We start from the raw sequence: 21579 nt of genomic DNA on the forward strand, positions 1-21579 counted from the left end.
GGATCGTTATTGTTTGGTACACGTCACCGAGACCAGCAGCAGCTCTGCTTAATTGACAAGTAGCCAAGATAAACTGTTTTTAAAACGATACTAATTTGCAAGGGTTTCATAAATGTTTGCTCTTGTACCCTGCTTTAAATCAATAATATACTAGTACCTCAATGCCTTTCAGCGTCTGGGTATAGTCTAATTCATATTATCTTACCTAACTTACCTAACTTAACGGTTGAAGTGTTTGTCAGTGTGTAGTGAATCAATTGTGCATGATCAGATCGGGAAATTTAGGCAGATGTACTGTCAAGAAAGTTGATAAAGTGTCAGAAATTAAGCATTGTGATGCTAAAAGAAACCTGTAATTTTTGCCGAGAAGTCAGAAATTACACACTACATGTAATATTACCATATATCAAACAAAAACCTATGGCATATTATTGTAAGCCCTCTTGTTGCAATTAATCAATAATTTCTTTTTATGCCTGAAGTAAATTGATATTCATTTGGAAATCAGATAAGGAACAATAAATAAAGGTATTGTATGCTTTCCTGAACTTCAAAGCCGACTAATAAAAATATAACGTTCTCACCGTGAATGGCGTCTTTATTACGGATTTCTATCTCATGATCCTTACTCATCCGTAGGTATTTAGGGTGGAATTTGTATTACAATCCTACAAAGGTTTTGAGTTTGCAAGTAACCAATGTTTTAATTCATGTTACTACAGGCCACATACACTGTTGTTGGTTGTTTACCTTTTTACGTACATAATGGATCACGTTAAAAACCAGCCTTGTTTGACGTTATCATGTTGGTGATAGTCAACAATAATACGCAGTACCAGGCAAGGCAAAACTACTACATAGGCTGCCAGTCCTTTCAGTGAAATTCAGAACGACTGCGACACATGGATTACAAAACGTACGTAGAAAATGAACTTAAAGGGACACAAGAAGTTAAACAAATCTGTCATTATTTCATGGTATGTCTACAAAGTGCAGAACATTATGGTAAACCTCTTTGATGAAAAGCATCTTGGAGTCTTTTGTCCTCTTTATTCATGTGCGAGAAGTCGTTCTGTGGGCATTTGCTTTGCTATTAGCGTTAGCTCCCTTGCGGAGCGAATGTGAACTGCACCTGGGTCATTTACCTGTAACCTGAACCTTGACCCTTCACCTTAAGCAACAGGTGAACGTTAAGGCAGGTGTGCGCTCTTCTTAACGTTCTAGTCGCAAAATACCTTACCTTTAGAGGCTCCTGCTCACCCACTACCCCGCTATGATGCTTCAAGACCCAGTGTGAAGAACTATAAAAACTTGAAGGTGACATTTCATACGTTGAATCTACGTCTAAAGTGTACGTATACGTAGGGGGCATACTTGTACAGGTGAGTACAAAAGTAACGGTACTTTGTTTTTTAGTTTGGCGCTAGCTCGGAGAGATTTAGAATTAAGACAGACCCTGTTCAGAGATCAGTGACTTGATAGGTACAAGTTCATTTTGTACAGTGTTAACCTTGTCCCCATGTTTAGAGAGGGGGTGTTGTTTGGCTATAGTGCTGCAAAAATTAATCTTGCAGTTTTGTAGACTCAACGGTGTACTTCCGGGTGGGAGGGGGGTGGGCGTGCACGATGCATTTTGGTTGTTTTTTCTGGGACGTTTAAGCATAGACGATTGCAAATATGTAAGAAATAGATTAGCGAGGGAACGTTTAACCCTACCTAGACCGGGGGGGGGGGGGGCTAAAAGTGCCCGCGGCAACTTTGATGTCACCTAGCGTCTGAACGGCTAGCCGTAGAACGCCCAAACTTGGTGACTTTTCCTAAAATATTGTTGGCAACAATTCTCTATCATTGGAATAAGATAATAATTTTTTGTGTTGCCATGGCAACGGGTTTCTGACAGGCATTTTTTGCTAAATTTAGTACTTTTTGTTTCAACAATAGAATTATAAGGGTTTTATGTCAAGTTACTCATAGTTTCCAATATTAATAACATCCCATATAATTTTATGTAAATTTTATCATTAAATATGCATAATTTATGCTAATTTGATGACGTCATTGGCCAAAATCCAAGATGGCGGACCATATCATTAGAACAGGTATATACAGGGTATTTTCATTAAAATTTCATCAATACTTCCATTTCTTTTTCCAAAAAAGGTTTAAGTGAAGGTCTTTAGTATGTTTACGATGTATTTTAGGCTTTATCATGAAAAAAAACTATTTTTGAAAATTCAAGATTGATGATCCAAGATGGCGGATATCTTAAATATGCATGACGTCATTTTATGACGTCACCGGTGTTGCTATGGGCAACATAAGACTTAGTACACCATAATATTCTGCCATAAACACTTTTGGTACAGTTATGTTGAATACCATTTAGTTTTCAGGGAAAAACCTATTTAGACGGTTTTGGCCAATAAAATCACATTAATGACGTCATAATGACGTCATATTACATCATAACGACATAAAAATTGTAGATATGATAAATTTTAACTAGTACACCATTCTCTGAAAATTTGGTGGTCATACGACGTACCGTTCGCGAGTTCTTGGGGGGGGGTGGTCAAAAGAGCCCCCCCCGGTCCCCCAATGTCAAAAAAAGCCCGGTCTAGGTAGGGTTAATGCATCCTTCTTAAGTTCAGCACAGTTATAACTGAAACTGATAACATGGAACTGTTGATTTTAAGCGGTAAATGCAACAAGCCTTATATTCTATGGCGCCTACATAACCACCTACCTCACTATTCTCAAGTTACCTATGAAGCTACCCTTAGACTAATGTACGTATACGTCGATGAAGGTTAGACATCCAGGTAATACGATACGCCAAAAAGCAGTTACTCAAGCAACTGGATATGATTTTGAAAACGACAGACGTTTCAGCTAGTATCCACTAGCTTTCGTCAGTGACTGAGAGACCAGAGGGGAAAACAGGTTTATAAGCACAACCTATTGATTGATATGCAAATAAAGTGAAGACAAATTTTTTGGAAGTCGAAAAAGGAACAAAAGTCAGACAAGTCAAGACAAGATGATGCAAATTAGTCTGAAAGCTCCTGTTATACAGAACAGGAGCTTAAGTGTATACAAAGCAGGAGACATGTCGACCGCTCAAAGTAAGATACAAAGAACATTGCCGACCTAGTGCCAACGGCTACTCCTCAGCTATTTTCCACCACCTACAACACAACCAGGGTCACTCTTTCAAAATCGAGTCCACGGATATCTTAGACCGCGAAACACGCTGGTGGGAACGGGGTGTTAAAGAGGCAATATATAAAAGAATGTACAACCCCACCCTCAACAGGGAAGGGGGGCTACGGGTCGATCTTTCCGGCACTTGGGATTTGGCACTCCCATCCCCGAGAACAGACAACACTTAAGCTCCTGTTCTGTATAATAGGAGCTTTCAGACTAATTTGCATCATCTTGTCTTGACTTGTCTGACTTTTGTTCCTTTTTCGACTTCCAAAAAAATTGTCTTCACTTTATTTGCATATCAATCAATAGGTTGTGCTTATAAACCTGTTTTCCCCTCTGGTCTCTCAGTCACTGACGAAAGCTAGTGGATACTAGCTGAAACGTCTGACGTTTTCAAAATCATATCCAGTTGCTTGAGTAACTGCTTTTTGGCGTAATGTACGTATATGCAGCGGATCTATTTTAAGATAATGTGTAAATATTGCACGGAATATGTTAGCTGTGTTCATGTGGATATCGTGTACAGATCATATCTTTAATTGCAAAATTGTAGTTAACCAAGCGTAACTGTTTGTTTCGTCCTGTTAGGAACAGACGTCGTAACGTAAGCTGTAAAGCTTGACACGGCCCGGAGGCGACTGTAAAATGATGGTCACAGATCTGTGTAGCTGGTGGGAGGGCACTGCTGTTTCTTAAAACACAATGACGTAAATTCAGAGGAAATGGCTTCGTCACATCAAGGTAGGTATGGGCTTATACTAACATGCTAACTCAAAGTCAGAACATTTTCTAATGACAGCTGCCGTTCGGTAGCTATTATGTTATCAGTTTCAGCTATCTTCGGGATATTTTACGACAACTTGGCATTGTTACGTTTCATATGCAAAAATGTGCTCATTAATTTCTAATTCTTTCCTTCATCAGGCAAGACTGTCTTCGTCTGCCATGCCGGAGAAAGCAAGCCGTTTGTACGGCAACTCGTTGATCGTCTTGAGAACGATGGCCTGACAAAAGAGGAAATCTTTTTTGATGAGATGTCTTTAGATCCCGGTGATGAGTTAGATAGTATCATCAAAGTCATAGAGAGTCCTTCCCTGAAATTGTTTGTGTTTGTGGTCAGCAAGTATTGTTTTGACAACGAAAGAACATGGATCCGAGCAGAATGGGAGGCAGCTTTGACAAACAACAAACAGGTTTTCCCCATTTGGCTTGACGACAACAATGATGATTTCAAGGCATTTGGAAACCTCGTCAGGAAGTTTTCCTACAAGCTGAGGAAGCTGATTGCAGAGAGGGTGAACCCGCAAGAAACTGCGACCGCCCTGCCCAGCCTCTCTGGAAAGATCTGCTCACTTATCTGTGGTATGTATGTGTAGTGATATCTCCAATAACTTTGGAGGCTATGTACAACACTAAATTTACCATTTAGAAAAATGTTATTAAGATGTACGTAGGGTGCCATTTTGAAAAGGCCAAGCAAAGCTGATAGCAGACTATCTATCAGTGACGATCTGTGGACCAATATTAATATTTACCTCCATGAAAATGGAGGTATTGGTTTTGGCTCGTCTGTGTGTGTGTGTGTGTGTGTGTATGTGTGTTTGTGTTTCCGCACATTTGTACCTTCATAACTCCATAACGCATTTATAGATTGTGATGATATTTGGTATGTTGGTAGGTCTTAGGAGGACGAAGGTCAAGGTCAAATATGGGCCTCCTGGTGGATGGCCTTGGTACTGCAGCAGCACTTCCGGTTTAATGAGGAATCTCCTTTGCAGCCAACAGATGTGTCATTGTGTGGCTATCGAGTCAGTGCGCTTGGGACCCGGTTTGATTAATGGGGTTCCCTCAGGGGAATAGGTGACCTATTTCAGGGTTAGGGTTTGTATTAGCTGTGTGTTTGAAAAACTTAGTGTACTGTATACAAAAACTCATATATTTCATGGAGGCGTGTCTGTCTGTGTGTGTGTGTCTGTATGTGTGTGTGTCTGTGTGTTTGTGTTTCCGCACATTTGTAGTCAGCATAACTCCATAACGCCTTTATGGATTTCGATGATATTTGGTACGCTTGTAAGTCTTAGGAAGACAAAGGTCAAGGTCAAATATGGGCCTCCTGGTGGATGACCTTGGTACTGCAGCAGAACTTCCGGTTTTTGTATCTTTTGTCCTAAACATGCTATGGTCTTGACTTTTTGGTGACAGATAGCTTTTTTTGCGAAAACAGCTTTTTTTGTCAGGAATAAGTGGCGTGAGTTTGGTCCCCCTAGCAGCTTGTTTTGGAACTGCAGGAGATTTACGGGCGAAATCTTTAAAAGCCAATAAGTCCAGATAGGAACAAGGTATTATCCTTTTTGGTAGGTAGGTAGCTGAGAGAGAGATGTACATAATTAACTGCAAATTATGCAAATGATGACTTAATTTGCATAATTAATAAGGAAATTCTATAATTACAGTGTTTTACATTATAGTACTTTCATACATGTAATGTATGTAATCTATGGCAGATGGAACATCAACAGATACCAATTATGCAAATGATGACCTAATTTGCATAATTAATGCGAAAATTCTATGACTCCTTAGTGGTAAATGATGGGAATTTCATACTTGGTACATGTTTAAGTTAATCAAAAGTTAACATCACGATGCATTTATTATGTTAATGTGGAGGTAATTTACATAAATAAAGAAGAAATTTACATTTACATGTCAAGCCCATATTTCATGGAGGTATGAGATCTCGGAACTCTTGTTCCACATGTCATTGTTCCCAAGCAGGTGATGATGAGCCAGCCAAAAAGAGCCCGCCACCCTCACCTGATGATGCCGTGCAAACCTCACGACAAAACATTATGCCAGGTACGTTTGGGTCAAAGCAAAATTCTTTTCATAGAAAAGACCTCATCCAATTAATAAATATTACACTGACTCAAACTTGAATTATAATAAAAAATGAATGGAAATTTGAATTCAAAGATTTTGTAATTATGGTAAATCAACAAATAATTTTTCTGTTTCAGATGTCCTTCCTGCCAAGCTGAAGCTGGAGTTTGTCCAGAAATCATACAACCAGCTGCTGGACAAGGCAGATGCCCTTTTTGACAAAGAGATTTTCAAGGACGAAGAACGTTTTAAGAAAGCAGAGAAACTATTTGACAGGTATAAGACAACAATTGAGTCCATTATCAGGGGCTGCTTCATCTTCAACTTACGGTTCTTCCAGCCCTGTAACGTAGATGAGTTTTACCACGACCACTTCCGCCTGGGCCCAGCCAGCCTGTCCGCGGCCCTCACACGTCTCCTGGTCACCGACGAGATGCGTGCTGCTGCCGGTGGGGAGGAGTTGATGGTCCGGGTGGAGGTTCGGTATGACGACTACATCAGGGTCCGGAGGCAACTCTGCATGACAGGTATGTGTACCGTGTTCATATTTGTACCTACTTATGATAAACAATCGTAAGCTAGGTAAATCAAAGCTTGATATTCTTTCCTCAAAGTCATTATGTTTTAAGTCATCACAGTGAAAATACTAGATTCAATGATACGTTTTACTCTGGTTCATCCCCGACCTATTGGTACACCTAGAATTGCTGGAATCAATCTTATCCGTGTGTACTTGTCTTTTCTTTGGTCCTATAGAAATCTCAGCACCCTGTGCGATGGAGGGTATTGTGTGGACTTATTTATCACCATTGTGTTTAATTGTGCATATTTCCACAAAACAGGGAAGAGAAAGCCAAGGAATAGAGGTCCACATAAATGCGGCGTCTGCTTCGATGGCTTCTCCACGAAACAAGGGATGCGGCAACACAGGAGAGCCAAGCACGGCAGCAGTGTTCAAAGTTTCGGCGGATATTCTTTGTCGGAAACAAGATTGGGTGGATCTCGTTTTACAGGTGGGCATTGTTTTACGGTATAGATTTAGATCTAGACAGCCGCACCTTAACCTTGTTCTTCTTCCGTTTAAGCCCACATTCGTGTTGACGAATATTCTGGCTAAGATTTGTTATGGTCAGAATCAATGCTGTTTTAATTAAGAGAGTGATTTATAAGGCCGCAACAAATGCCGGAATGTCACCTATTATATTTGGACTTGTTTCATTTTGCATGTTCCCACACCACAGGTCGACATCGGTGTGACATCTGCTCAAAAGTCTTCTACACGAACCGTGAGATGGAGCAACACACGAGAGACAAGCATGGCAACACACGTTTTGAAGATCCTAGAAAAGGTGGGCAATGGCAGTTATATATTTAGAACATCACTGATATTTAAGACTGGGTAAAAATATTGCTCGAATCATTTGAAAATAAATTTGGTCATAATCAATGCTCTTTTAAGAGTGGCTTCTAAGATAAGATAGTGTAAACAGTCTTGAATTGGTTCATTTTGCTTGTTTCCACCGGACGATGAAGGGAGATGTTATGTAGGCGGATCACTGAGGCTGTCACCTGACTCAGACGACGAACCAGACACATCGGGGGTTCTGAACCTTGTACGCCAGGCTTCATGGAGAGGTGCAGGGCGTGAAATGAGGTAAATATTCGATCATGAGAGGGAGAAACGGGGGGGGGGGATGTTATAATAAAGAACTGGTAAACTGGTACATGGTCGTGACTGTTAAAAAACAAATGTAAATCATTTCAACCTCAAAAGAATTACCCACTCCGCTAAGTCTGTTAGTGTTACTTTATTAAGGTTTTTGTCGAGACACAAAACACACTCTAACTTAGCTGCGTCTACTCCCTTCCATGACTGACCAATCGCTAAGGCAATATGTCATCAACACTTGGTCATGAACTAGGAAGTTATACCACCCCGACTATGTAACAAGATTCATGACTATCAGAAAGTTTAATGTAATTTATAACCATCCTATTGGTCTAAGTTGCACCTATTACACCATAATACTACATTGCGTATTCAACTTATAGATATTCACTTTACAGGGAAAATCAACTCGAACTGTCTCTGCGCAACTACCAAAAAGAGCTTGCAGAACCAGCCATCCAGGGAAAGAACACAATCGTGTGCGCCCCGACTGGCAGTGGCAAAACGAATGTCGCCATGTACATTATCAAAGAGCACCTGGACGATCGACTATCCTTTCCAAGCGCCCAAAGGTTCGACATTGCAAAAGTCATAATCCTCACGCCAGAAATCACCATCTTGGAACAGCACTACAGTTCCTTCTGCAGGTACCTGCCGTTCTTCCGCATAGGCAAGCGCAGCGGGTCGTACGTGACGAAAAGGCCGTTTGAGGATGTCGTGGAGTCCAATGACATCACCGTGGCAACTCCAGAAATCCTGCTGAACGCGCTCCGTGAGAAGACTGTGAACATCACAGACTTTTCCCTCATCGTGTTCGACGAGTGCCACCACACTAGGAAGGATGTCCCCTACAACAAGATCATGGCGGAGTATCTGAAGATCAAGCTACACGACCTCCAGGCAAGCCTTCCTCAGATAGTTGGCCTATCCGCTATTCCATGCGCAGGAGGAAAGCCAGACCTTCCAGGTGCTGAAAAGCACCTGGAGGTCCTCATCGCCAGCTTGGATGCAGAGGTCTTGAAAACGGTAGAGGATCCAGAGAACATCAAAGAGCTGGAGGAGAAGGTGAACACGCCGAGCAAGCACACACTGGTAACCGGCTCCCGGCCAGACGACCCATTCAGGGACATAGTGGAGGGGATGATGAAAGCGATCGAGGATCAGCTGCCGCGGGACCTACAGCTACAGTACGGCGGACCCAGGGGCGTACAGGAGTACCAGTCTGCTGTGGACCTGGTGAAGAAGCTGGCCACAATGGGGTGGAACACGGATGTGGTACAGCAGTGTGACCATCTGCTGAATTACAACAAGGGTAAGTAAGAGTACCTTGTAATTAAGAAACCCCTGTCCATGAAAACCCCTTTCCTTGAAAACAGGTCTAAATTTGCCTTTGCCTTAACGTAATGGTATAGTCTTTAAACACGTGTAATAAACAAGTGCCGTTGGGTGAGAGGGTGTGTCCAATCGGAGTGTCAGATACAACTTAGGTGTAGACTCAGACGCTTATTGTTTCTTGATTTCAGCCTTACAGATGAACAACACAGCACGTATGAAGGATGCTATGAAGATTCTGACAGATTTCTATGATGAGCTGAAAGGGAGGCGCAGGATCTCAGCTGCGGAAAACCGGCTGCTGGATCTCTTCGAAGGTTAGTATTACCTTGGAAGAATTGTACTGGTAGTGAGAACATGGAAATACACAGAGTGACTACATCTGAGTTGATCACTGAAAAACGATTAGATTCCATTGGTCTTAAGGAACTGTAGTTTCACTACTACTTCCAATTATATGATGCATATCCTTTCTAGATGAAATGTTATTTGGGGGTGCTGAAATTAATTACTGTGTCCTTTTCTTTCTAACAGCAAAAAGAAGACAACTCCTTGCTATCAGTCAGATGGAGGAGACGTATCCCAACCCAAAACTGGTGGAACTGGAGAAGGAAATCCTGAATGCCAGAGAGGAGTTTGAGGATGAATTGAGAGGTATGTGGGACAAAATCAACATTGCATCATACACATATATAATGAAAGTAGGTTTAATGATGTTTGAAGTGACAGTTATTTTAAAAGCATATACTGATCTTTTCTCTAAAATCGTACACTATCTTATTTTCCTTTCACCTCAAGTTGAGCAGCTGAAGACTGAAAAATTTCCTCTCATCATTTACCCATGCCAGGTATTCTCTTCGTAAAGACCCGTGCCCTTACGCAGGCCATGACCAGCTGGGTGCAGGAGACGCCTGCACTCAGGTTCCTGAACCCAGGAGTCCTGACGGGATCGTCCGGAGAGGACGTCGGCCGACTGACACACGGCCAGCAGGTCGGCGTCATCAAGAAGTTCAACGATGGGGTCCACAAGCTGCTCATCACCACAAGTATAGGTAAGATGAAAACCTTTCGGAAAATTGTGTTCTCACCTTTTTAGTTGTTAACTGTACAAGTCTTAAATGTCTATAGAAATAAAAAAAAATATTATTTTACAAGACGTTTAAGATTTTGAACGGCTCTGAAATATTGGGTTGGCAGACTATTAATTTTGTGAAATGGATTGGCGTTCATTTATAACAGGAGTTTTTCCTAGTCGAGCACATCACTGATGCTTGTAGGTTTGAGACTGTTATTGACGTGCATGATAGTTCATATTACTAGTATTTGGCCCAATGTTTGCAGCTGAGGAAGGTCTAGACATCCGGGACTGCAACATGGTCATCAAGTACAACTATGCAACCAACGAGATCGCCATGGTCCAGGCACGCGGGCGCGCACGCGCAGCGGAGGGGAAGGAGCTTGTGATTGCTGACCTGCATATTGCTGAGAAAGACAGGTAAAACACGCTTGTGTATCAGCGTTTGTAACATGCTACGTGCTTTTAGGTGGGCCGGGTCATCCATCGTTTGATTTCTTACACAGAGAGGAGGACATTTTGTGATTTGAATTCTAATAGCACTATACAGGAGCAATTGCAACATTTAGACGCTAACTAATATAGCATCAAAAGAGGCACAAATGACCATCAACTTATCATTGTAAAGTTTGAAAAAATTTATCAGAGAAAGTTTGTCTAAAATGCTGCACGTATGAAACATCTCACCTACACGAGATTGTTCATTCTTAAGCTATGACCTGCGGCATGAGTATAAATTGAAAACAAATACATGTCAGTTCCATATGATAATCTGCCAAAATTTTTATTTAGGGTGAACGCCCTTACAGTGGAAGTTTCCGAGAAGGCCATCAGGAATATCCAACGTCAACTACACAGCGGCGACCTCCGGAAGAAAATCAGTCAACTGCAGCTAGACATGGTTAAAGATAGGGAAGAAAAGGGAAAGCAACAGGAGATTAAAAAGAGGATGTATAGTGCATCTGAAATAAAGCTTTGCTGCAAGGGGTGCCCTAAGGACGACATGATCTGTTACGGAAGCGAGTTGAGGTTGTTGGATCGTCACAACCATATCTACCCCTCCCGCCAATGGGATAAAGTAGAGTTCCTGGAGCACACTGACAAAAAGAAGCAAGATTTGGGGATCCGAAAAGTGTACTGCAAGAAATGCGGTTTCGACTTCGGCAACACCTACAAGGGGTATCCCTGTCTGAAAATCGCTAGCTTTAACATCGTCCTTCTCGGCGGGGATATGGTAACTGCGAAGAAGTGGAAAGACGTGCCGTTTGAATTGGAGAGTATGGCAGTCTAAACTTGTCATGGATGTTATGTACAGTGCATTTGTGATAGAACTGTTTTCTTCGCGAAGCAATGAATGGATTTATCTTTCCCGCCTACCAAATTAATTTCGCTCTATGTATTTGACCTCTTATGGAGACGTAGTCTCATCCAGTAATATATAGTATTTCAAAGAGTACCTTACGAATTCCTAGAATTGTGGTATAATATAAATGTACAGTTGTTTTACGACAAAGTTGCCTGTAAACGCGTAGAAGCGAGCTGATGGTATGTTGTTGCTAATAATGATATTATGTCAAGTCAAATACTGTATCTACTTTTGCTGTTTATTCACTTGGTTTGTACAGTTATGCAGTTGATAAATGCGTAGTACATTCTTATCAACTCAATCACAGAACAGAAACTGATCCAGTGAAATCCTCATTACTAGTACCAGTACTAAAACTGAATAAAATATTACTTTGCATACGTGTGTTGCCATTATTTTCGCAATGTTCCCTAAGTTTGTTGAAAGTGTTAGAGCGAAATGAGACAACGATGCACATTTTCAAGCAACTGTGAAATATGCATTGGCAGGAAATTTACGTTACATCAGACACCTAGCCTGATACATGTGTTTCGATTTTCCGTAATCCTGTTGCCACAAAATGTTCAACATGCAGATTTTCAATGGACTTGAAGCTCAACGATACATATGTGTACAAATGTATATATTGCTAGTTAGCACAGTAGACTTTTACCATATGTTATGATCATTGCTCCATTCGTCCAATGTAAACCAAACTGTCAATTGAAAGTAAAGTTTAAAAACGTTCGGAAATAGCAATGAGGTACAAATGTACATGTTAACGAGACTAAATAAAGCCAAAATAACACAAATCACGTCATCATTTGTTGTTAATGATTTTTCCTTTGAAGAGTGGAAGCTCGAAAATCTTCACATCACGTGAACTATGCAAGCTAAAGTTGCCATGGTGACGGTTGCCATAACGCTGACTGATGTGATGGCTCCGTCACTGCGGAATGACGTCACAGAGTTACAGCCGTCTCCCTGGCAACACTCCAGGCACCCTGAAACGTTCTGAAACAAACATAACGGATAACAAACGTTAATTTCTAGTACTGCCTGCATTTTTTAAAGACAAGTTATACCTTTCTGTATCTGTATCTGTACAGCCGGTATAACCGCCGTCGGCGTAGCACACCAGATTCGCAGTCACGCGGCGCGGCGGCAGCTACATTACACCGTACGACTTATGAAGCAATTCTTATTTTATGAGGCCATATTTTGCAGTTTTGCTTGTGTCTCAAACTCATTGGCCACATAAGATTTACAAAGTTAGTTTCGAAATTTCATGGGCAAGTTGTTGGAAATCCAAATAAGTTACTAGCGTATACAAACGAACGTTTTGTGTGCAAATAAATAACATACAACAATATATAAACATCAAGTCTAACAGTCAATAATTAACCTCTAAGCTGGCTTTGCAAGTGGTAGCTGCCGCCAGCATGCTCAGTCTCCCGCAGTTCTCTCTCAAACCGCAGGATTTGGTGATGGTCTTCAACTTTCCTGATTCTGCAAAATATACAAAACTCCAGCATCATTGCATTACCAAAATGTATCATGGACTTATTTAGTTGTATATTCGTTTGTTATCTAACCATAGTACACGATTTTCAGAGGACCATAAGGGTGAAAACAATCATACATGTACATTGACACTCTAACAGTAAGAAAAGGGAAACAAAATTGTAGCAAAATCTTAGCAAAAGCACACATTTTCACATTTTTCCGAGGGAAACATAAGGGCGATATCCTAATCTCCAAGCAGATCATACGGTGGCCAGACAATATTCATTAGCCAGGGGAGTTTGCACGGCCACCGAAGGTGGCTAATGGGCACTCTTCTGGCCAATGGATACTGTCTTGCCACCGAAAGGGATCTGCTTGGAGATTACGACATCCGGCTTACTCTTCACCCTGTAGTAAAAATGTACTCACTAGCAGACAGGGTGGTGCAGGTGTCCGCCTCGGCATTACTACACTGACTGGGCCCGCCGCTGTTACAGTTGGCGTCCGAGTCCTTCAACGAGCACTGGTAACACTTCAGAGCCGCGGCTGGGATAGAGAAAGGGAAACAGTTACTCTATGACCTCACATTTTTTGAGCGGAGGATGTACTGTTTGTTTCTGTCCGACATTTTGAGCTTTTGGATAGTTGACTGATACAAAGACTAGCAATCATCCTAATATAAAGCTCATGATCAACTACAATTATGTAGAGATTGTGACAACATGTCCTAGACAGGTACAAGTCTTGTTGTACAGTAGAGTGATAATAAAGCTTTAAAAAGATCGATGCCTACCTCATGACAAAAGTAAAGACCGAGGCCACGTCTATACATGAGTCAGGAGACAAATTATTGAGTCCAGAGCTAACAGATTCTTATTATTTATTGTTGGAATTAGAATGTATTGTTGGAAGGAAGGCGAAAAGTGAGTAGCAGAGACAACCAGTGACAGTCATGTGGCACACACACAACAACAATAACAACAATGTAAACAACAACGGTAAAACATTCATGGTACAATGAACAACAACACCAGGGCAAGCGTCAGTGACACGGAAGGCATTTCAGCTGCTGAATAATGTGATCGTGCGTGTGATAGGGATAATTATCAGTCTCGCCCATCGTCAAGTAGATCGGTGACCCAAGATAAGCTGAGGTGCGGGTGAACCCGCGACTCTCCTGACGTTGTTTTTCTTCCTGTGTTTCTGTGTTTAATGTTTTCTTTCCCATTACCTACGTCTACGTCATGAAACATGTAAGCCCAACAAACTAAGAAGAGGCCCTTGTCAAACAAGACAAGCATGCATTAAAGCTATACTGCAAGACATTCCAACTGGCAATGAAAAAACTCGTTACATGTGAGCAGAGCAGAGAGAGCTAACTTAAGACATTACATGCGTATACACATTTTTACAAATCGCCACAGAAGTTAGCTAAACAATTAACTACAAACTTGAGGATTACAAAAACCCGCTCTGAAAACAAACTTTCGTGCTACTTGCTGACATACCTTTTACCAGACCAACACGGTACGTATAGTATTCATCATTCCACTTTACCGACCAAGATAAACTTACCTCCAGCCAGCACAGCAGACACGGTTACAACAGCAAAGACGAACTTCATGGTGAGTTCGTAAGACTCCTGTGGTCCCAGAGATCGTCTTGACAAGTTCTTACACTTCTATTAGTATGTTAACTGACTGAGTAAAGTGTTGAACATTTACTTAGTAAACACTAGCGTAGGTCATGCTCAAATCAAGGCCCGGCGCTAGTGATAGATAATCTATAGGCGTTGTCCTTTACACTTCAGCGACTGCTCAGAATTGATCATTACAGCCGATTTCGGTGTTTGGAAAGGTCAGCCGTGTAGTATGTTGTACTACCGGTTACGGATCAAGAATAGTCGTTATTAACAACACACTCAAAACAACGCACTACTCCTCGGAGCTTTAGAAGACAAATAATCTCATCTGGTGAAACTTACCGTCTATTTGAATAAAGACAATGTATGAAAATCTTGTTTTTTTTTTATTGGGGAGTTTTTTTTAACACCTTCATCTTTCGCTTTAATCATAATCATTCAAAATAAGATTGTTTTGATGGATGTTAACACAATTGATGATGGATTGAATTATTGTTGAATGAGCTATTTACTAGACTATTATCAATTTCTACTCGATATTGCCTAATCATAAGCACATATTTATTTATTAAGTTCAGCTTAGTTTATTACAGTAAGGTACACGAAAAATGACATTTAGGAGCATTTAGGTTTCTTTTTGACCAATTTTACTAAGACATTAATGCTGTCCTGTCCTTTATGCATTTTCTTTTAATTAAGCGTGACAGCTAAGACAGTGGCCAGCAATAAGACTTTGCTCTCCGTCGTGGCCATTGCCGTGCTGTTACCGGTTGTCATGGCAGCACCGGTCGTCATAGCAACGTCCGCGACCTCGTTACAGCCGTCGCCTTGGCAACAGTGGATGTCCATGGTGAAGTTTTTCCCCAGCGCCAGTTGGAAGTAGGCCAGGTTGGTGCTGTTGTGGTAGAGCAGCTGCGCCGTCTGGCAGTTTGAGTAGGTAGTGCACTGCCTCCTCTGGAGCTTTATCGTGGTACCTGAAAGTTATATACAAAACATGCTATTCGTCGAATAGCATGTTTTGTGCATCCTCCCATGGCAGCGGCTCCGAGGGGTGGAGAAGGAACTCGGAGCCGCTGACCCTGCCATGGGAGGATGGTTTTGTGATGTATATTATTATAGATATATATATAGAAAACAGATCTAAATATACTTGAAATATGTGGTACGTCCAGAAAGAAGATATGAATAATGCAATTTAAATTGTATTGATATGCAACACAAAGTCATAAAAAAGATCAAAACTTGGCTTCGGACAATTATGATAATGATACACACAATGGCACAATGTTTGTTTATGTCTGCAGAAGAAAAGGACTTATTTTCGCTTCAGATTGAAATAAAATGCATCAGTCTTGGAGCATGTTTTTTTTCAAGTAATAGAATACAAAAGGCATACTTGATGCAGATTCAAACAATCCATACGGTAACCAAATAATTATCTTATCTACTAAAATAAGAGCAATGGCAATCTCCCAACATGTAACGTTACCGTTTTCCGTGAAGCGATGCTCAGTGGCCAGAATACAGCCGTCCTCCTCTTCCTCACACGTCTTCAGGAACATGACGTCACAGGTCGGAGGCAGGTCAAGGACCTCTCCATACTCTGAGTAGTCACCAGGAGGCGCTTCTTCGGTGAAGTCGGAACAGTGGTAACAGCTCAACGCGGATACTGAAACAGTGAAAGAAACAACATATTGATTGTGCTTACCGAAGGAAAACATATTGATTTTGCTCTGTTTCTTCTTCTCCAAACAAATAAGGTCAATGACCTGAACCAAACGTCTGTTACCATGGTAACTAGTGTAAGGTTACACCATGTTCCAATTTAATAGCAGGAGGGATTTAGACTCTTGTCTGACCATGTACATGAATGCGTTTAAGAATTAACAGAGCAGACCATATTCGAACGTAAACATTATGCATTTGCTTGCAAATGTTACCTTCCAAACAAGGGAGAGTGCTGAAGAAAAGCCATAGTCGTGTTGCGTGACTCTCCATATCAGCGACCTTGCAGCTGTGTTGTAGATGTGTCTACCAGGCACCAACGCGGTGGCATAACATATGATAGGAAGTACAGACATCGCGCGCGCTTATCGGTGTAGTAAACTTAGACAAGAAAACGGAAATGGCCGAAGATGTCATGGCGTATGTAACAAAGACGTCGCTAAACTTTATGGAAAACGGTACATGTGATATGAGTGTCCTACCTTGGCAAATTTACAGCGATAAAAGTACGACAAAATGTTCAATTGCAATTCGTCTTCGCGTCGTTTCCAAAATTAAAAGTTGGGTAACGTGCTATATATAACGCAAAAGCGCAACGTCAGTAGTTAAAAGTTCCAAGTCAAAAGGTGGAGAATGGCGCCCAAGCTATTCTTCTCTGTACAAGATTGCATTGGCGATTCAAGGAGAGAGACAGACAGACAGACAGACAGACAGACACAGAGAGAGAGGGGGGGGGGGGGAGAAAGAGCTAAAGGGAAGAGCCCTTACTTGACTTATAAAAGTTAGAAGGCTTCGAACGAGCTTACCTTCCGCCAGTCCAGAAGACGCCCAGAAGACCAGCCCCGCATAGAGAACGGGAAGACACAACATCGTCGGTAGCCACAAAAATTGAAAACTCACAACCACGAACCCCACTCTGTCTCCGGTCCTTGTGCACTGTTTAAGGACTTCCCGATTAAAGTCCTGATCGGCGGATTGATATCAGAGTTACGTGTGTGAAAAGGCATTACGAAGCTCTATCATGTTTTTGTAACTTTTGTAAATCAGAAGCGCTGATGTGATTGGTGAAGACTGTGTATTACTAATGCATAACCAGGTCGGCTAAATCAATGATACAATACACCATATTATATAGTGATGAACAGTATGAGAGTACCATCCACTTGTAATGGATCGTCAAAAACTATCATATTAACGAACCCGAAAAGACCTAAGACTCAGCAAAACTATACGCCATAAATGGTATAATGATGTTCTAACATGCAAAAAACAACTGTTGAAGATAACAGTATCTGCCTGACCTTCAAGGCTCCCCTACAGTGGCCTATCTTATCTTTAGTTGAAGGTGGGGGAGTATGGACTGAAGGGCTCCTGATATGGACTGACATGTGACCCGACGCACGTAACATCACTGCCTTAAGCAGCGAGAAGTTGAACATGTGCATAGTAGTTCACATTAGTCTGTATAGTTGAACTTCTAGTAAGATACGTGGAGAGAATGTTATGTGTTTGATCCTAATCCTAACGTAACCCAACCAGGCCTAGAACTAGATAAGTACCCTCGGTTCTGGATACAATATGCACGGCAGAGAACAATGCCTAGTTGACCTTTGAGTGACACCTGCGGCGTCACGTGGCACACCTGTGCAGGTGTCAGAGGTCACCGTGATAGCAGAAGCGCTGGTAGAACAGCTGTAGTCTCCACCAGACTAACTCCGCGGATTTACAAACAGTACGGCCAAATAGGTGATTATTAGGTGAATAACTGGGCAGGGGCGTCTGGTAACTGTGGAGTTCATATTCTCGCGCCTTAAGGGGGAAATTAACCTTCCCATCGGCTGAATCTCCTAGCCAATCATACTTACTTCCCCTTTTTGCCGAATACTACGAACTATATTCCCCTAAGAAGGCCTGGTGGAGGCTAGACCAGTTCGGGAAGCGTGCAGAGGTTACTAGCTTCTGGTGGCAAAACCTTCTCTGGCGGTATAACTTTCGTTCTCTCGCAAAACAACGCGTTTTATACCACAGCGCAATATCAAGACTCCCACCTGCTCGGAAGCCTGCACAGGAGGCTAGGAGGTTACCCGATGATGGCGGCATCGCTGGTAGAACAGCTGGGGTTACGTGCTGCCCTGCAGGACCCGGAGGAGACCGCTGCGATACGGGAGGCGGTGGAGACCACCGTGCAGGCCTTGGCACGCGGGGTCGCACAGAGAGATGCCAGGTGGGACACGCACGGTTCAGCCTTTGTAATGTTGCTAAAAGCGTGCAGAACCATGCTCATGAACGCAGACTATCCAGGTCGTTCTAAAGTTAAAAAATTCTGGTAAACATACTTTTGGCAAAGGTGAATCAAATCTATTATCGAAAATAGAGCCTTTGCAATACAGCTGTCCCACTATTTCTGAATAATGCAATCTACAAAGAAGAATATTTCTCCCGAAACAGGAAGTAACAGAACCCGGAAGTTAGCATACCACATACGAAACCGGAGCTAGGCTTCCTTAATCTCCCTTATTATGGCCACGCAATACAATCAGAAACAAGTATATCAATCACTATAAATCAATAAATCACTTCTTCATTACGATACGTTCTTTACCGTCGAAGTGAAGCCCACAAGTAGTCATTTTGAAACATTTTAAAGCCTATATCTTTATATACAATTACGTCCTAACCCGCACATTTAAAACGTTTTTTACAACATAAACCTGTCTAAAATCTCATATTATTGATACCTATTTTCTGCCTTTCTAAAAAGATTCGAATGTGAGGTGATCCCAAGCGGTAGCTTCTACGAAGGAACGAAGATCGTGAAAGCTGACGAGTTTGACTACATGCTGTGTCTAAAGACCCTGAGTGTCGGCACAACTTCCAACAGTGGTCAGCCTCAGCCGGGTACTGAAGATGTTGAGATGTACAGGACCAGCCGAGAAGCTACAGATCCATATGTTCATGTTAGGTTAGTCGAACTAAACTAAAAACTATGCAAATCAACAAATATAGTTACTTAGCTATCCCACATTTTAAACGGTTACTCAACAGCTACATGATGAACAACTGGAAATGGAGAGCAGTCATTGGAACCGAGGGAAGCTCGACCAAGTGAGTGAGTGTGAGTGGAACCAATTTGTTAAGGATCTAAATGATGGTCATTGAGCTATATATGTTCTCGATAACAAACTTATTTTACTGTAAATCGTATTATTTTCAAACATGTGTAAATTGCTTCATTACATATTAACGTTATATTTCTTTTAGATCTGCAGTGTCTTAATGTGTTAACAATTTAATGATTGCGGTGATGTTTCACAATTCAAATGCAAGCTATGGCGTATTTAGCAGTTGTAGTAGAGTATGCGTAGTAGCAGTAGTAGTAGAAGTAGTAGTTGTACTAGTAGTAGTAGTAGTCGTAGTAATAGTAGTAGTAGTACTAGTGGTAGTAGTAGTAGTGGTAGTAGTAGTAGTAGCAGCAGCAGTAGTAGCTGTACTAGTAGTAGTTGAACTAGTAGTTGTAGTAGGCATATTTCCATCTCAAAACCATTTATTCATCCCCAAGGTTGGTGAAGCCAGAACTTCAGGAGATGTGGCAGGACTGTCTCGTAGACAAGCCCATGGCAGCCGAGATTTCTAAGAAGCTATTCGGAGAAGACATCGGGATAGCGCTGCTCAACGGGGGCGAGCTGAAGGCGGCCTTCTACCATCATGTCAAGACGGTCTTACCAGAGGTTTTTGTTTATTTATCTATTTATCTATTTGTTCGGACGAAGACACAAAATACAAAGTGGGGTGAATTAAATAAAACAAAAACCGCAAGATAAGGGAGGAAGCCTATTAAGTAACAAACAATTAGGAACAAAATTATAGCAAGCGAAACTATCTAATAGTGAAGATAAGTAACACTGTGGCAACTAAAATAACATAGATAAGACTATCTAATAGATAATTAAGCTGGTTGAATGTTGGGTGGTTTATAAGGTGACGTTTTAAAGTGCTCATAAAGTTCAAGAAAGATGAATTAGTTTGTAAACTTTAAGTGTTCCAGGTATTGGAGAACCTAGACCATGGTGAACATTCTTTGTTGGTTTTTGGTGTGCATTACTGCCAAATCGTTACAGGTTATACACAAGAGGCTGAGGTGGTCCACTTCAAGTCTGATGATACTGGAACGAATCTTAGGGCAGGAGGGAGGGGAGGTGCGAGGGGTACCGGAGCAAGTGGATTTCGTCTGGGATGGCGACACGACCAAACGCATCTCTGTAGACGTCTGCCTGACGCTTCACGTCAACCGAAGGAGCCGTTTGTCTGATGTGGATCGCCGGTATGGTCCCTCCAGTCCGCACAAGGAAATCATCGAGGAGGCGGTAGGGTTAGGCTTTCACGTGGTCCCGAAATTCCACTTATTCTGGCGTCTGTCTTGGTCCAGGGCAGAAGCAAGCGTGCTCGCTAACGTCTTTAAGAAGGCGCCCTCTGCAAGGCAGGTCTACAAAGTAGCCAAGTTCATCAACGAAAACCACTTCCTTGACCACTACAACGTGCCGAGTAAGATCAGCGACAGTTACGCACTGAAGACCGCCCTAATGCACACATGGTTCGGTACAGAAGAAGAAGAATGGGCAGATGTTGGGTCGGCTTTTATCCTGTATCTTCAGAAGCTTCACGGCTGCATCAAAGAAGGGAACCTGCCGCACTTCTTCGTGACGACCCACAACTTGTCACCGCTGACAAACTGGTCTGTCAGCAAGGCAGCCGCACTGAGAGAGTGCATCAACCAGATCAAGGCAGGAACAGACGTGGACACTTTTCTGAAAAGTCCCATCGTCATAGAGCCAACAGAGGAACAGAGAGCGAGTATGAAGTCGCTACGAGACCGCAAAATAAGAGTGGTTACACCTGGGGTGCTGAAACCGCCGGAATCTCTCAAGATGGAAAACATCCTCAGGGAACTTCAGAAGGCGGAAATGGAGGGAAACAGAAAGGAGGAAGGAGCAGTCGGAGGCCAGCAGGAAGATAATCCCATGGGTGGGCGTGAGGAAGATGCAGAGTCAATCTTGGATGGTGTTGCGAAGACAATCAAAACATTGAGAGATGAAGAACGTAGTAAAGGAAACCTGTAATCTAATGGAAACAAGGAAATAATCTGCACATTAAGAACCCAATTCACTTGGTTGCAATCCACCCTAGTGCATCCT

General features: G+C 42.0%; 3 protein-coding genes across 3 annotated transcripts; 2 read left to right on the plus strand and 1 right to left on the minus strand.

The window, feature by feature from the left end:
* Positions 1 to 3802: 3802 nt before the first annotated feature.
* LOC109484316 (probable ATP-dependent RNA helicase DHX58) lies at positions 3803 to 11460 on the plus strand. The gene is made up of 12 exons (XM_019787572.1): positions 3803 to 3951; positions 4135 to 4572; positions 5989 to 6069; positions 6231 to 6620; positions 7335 to 7442; positions 7716 to 7728; positions 8161 to 9074; positions 9286 to 9411; positions 9629 to 9748; positions 9943 to 10146; positions 10436 to 10589; positions 10962 to 11460. Exons 1-12 carry the CDS (start codon positions 3933 to 3935, stop codon positions 11458 to 11460), a joined length of 3066 nt encoding a protein of 1021 aa, XP_019643131.1. The 5' UTR covers positions 3803 to 3932.
* Positions 11461 to 12384: 924 nt separating this feature from the next.
* LOC109484581 lies at positions 12385 to 17257 on the minus strand. Its single transcript, XM_019787904.1, has 7 exons — positions 17194 to 17257; positions 16152 to 16289; positions 15395 to 15636; positions 14596 to 14698; positions 13450 to 13566; positions 12920 to 13023; positions 12385 to 12528 (listed from the first exon to the last, which is right to left on the minus strand). The coding sequence occupies exons 1-7, from the start codon at positions 17255 to 17257 to the stop codon at positions 12385 to 12387; spliced, it is 912 nt and encodes a 303-aa protein (XP_019643463.1).
* A 960-nt stretch (positions 17258 to 18217) lies between these two features.
* Positions 18218 to 21504, plus strand: LOC109484318. Its single transcript, XM_019787573.1, has 4 exons — positions 18218 to 18611; positions 19149 to 19349; positions 19947 to 20115; positions 20506 to 21504. The coding sequence occupies exons 1-4, from the start codon at positions 18475 to 18477 to the stop codon at positions 21502 to 21504; spliced, it is 1506 nt and encodes a 501-aa protein (XP_019643132.1). The 5' UTR covers positions 18218 to 18474.
* The last annotated feature ends 75 nt before the right edge of the window (positions 21505 to 21579 follow it).

This window comes from Branchiostoma belcheri, unplaced genomic scaffold, assembly GCF_001625305.1.
Source record: "Branchiostoma belcheri isolate BF01 breed outbred unplaced genomic scaffold, Haploidv18h27 scaffold7, whole genome shotgun sequence".
Lineage (NCBI taxonomy): Eukaryota > Metazoa > Chordata > Leptocardii > Amphioxiformes > Branchiostomatidae > Branchiostoma > Branchiostoma belcheri.

What these genes read in the sequence shown, in the direction of transcription:
- LOC109484316 (XM_019787572.1), top strand. An exon ending in GATCTGCTCACTTATCTGTG is followed by an intron (nt 4,573 to 5,988) that starts GTATGTATGTGT and finishes GTTCCCAAGCAG; the next exon opens with GTGATGATGAGCCAGCCAAA. An exon ending in CATATTGCTGAGAAAGACAG is followed by an intron (nt 10,590 to 10,961) that starts GTAAAACACGCT and finishes ATTTTTATTTAG; the next exon opens with GGTGAACGCCCTTACAGTGG.
- LOC109484581 (XM_019787904.1), bottom strand. Translation starts at nt 17,257, where the DNA reads ATGTTGTGTCTTCCCGTTCTCTATGCGGGGCTGGTCTTCTGGGCGTCT. An exon ending in CTGCACCACCCTGTCTGCTA is followed by an intron (nt 13,024 to 13,449) that starts GTGAGTACATTT and finishes TATATTTTGCAG; the next exon opens with AATCAGGAAAGTTGAAGACC. An exon ending in CTTGCAAAGCCAGCTTAGAG is followed by an intron (nt 12,529 to 12,919) that starts GTTAATTATTGA and finishes TGTTTGTTTCAG; the next exon opens with AACGTTTCAGGGTGCCTGGA.
- LOC109484318 (XM_019787573.1), top strand. Translation starts at nt 18,475, where the DNA reads ATGATGGCGGCATCGCTGGTAGAACAGCTGGGGTTACGTGCTGCCCTG. An exon ending in GTCGCACAGAGAGATGCCAG is followed by an intron (nt 18,612 to 19,148) that starts GTGGGACACGCA and finishes CTTTCTAAAAAG; the next exon opens with ATTCGAATGTGAGGTGATCC. An exon ending in GATCCATATGTTCATGTTAG is followed by an intron (nt 19,350 to 19,946) that starts GTTAGTCGAACT and finishes TTCATCCCCAAG; the next exon opens with GTTGGTGAAGCCAGAACTTC.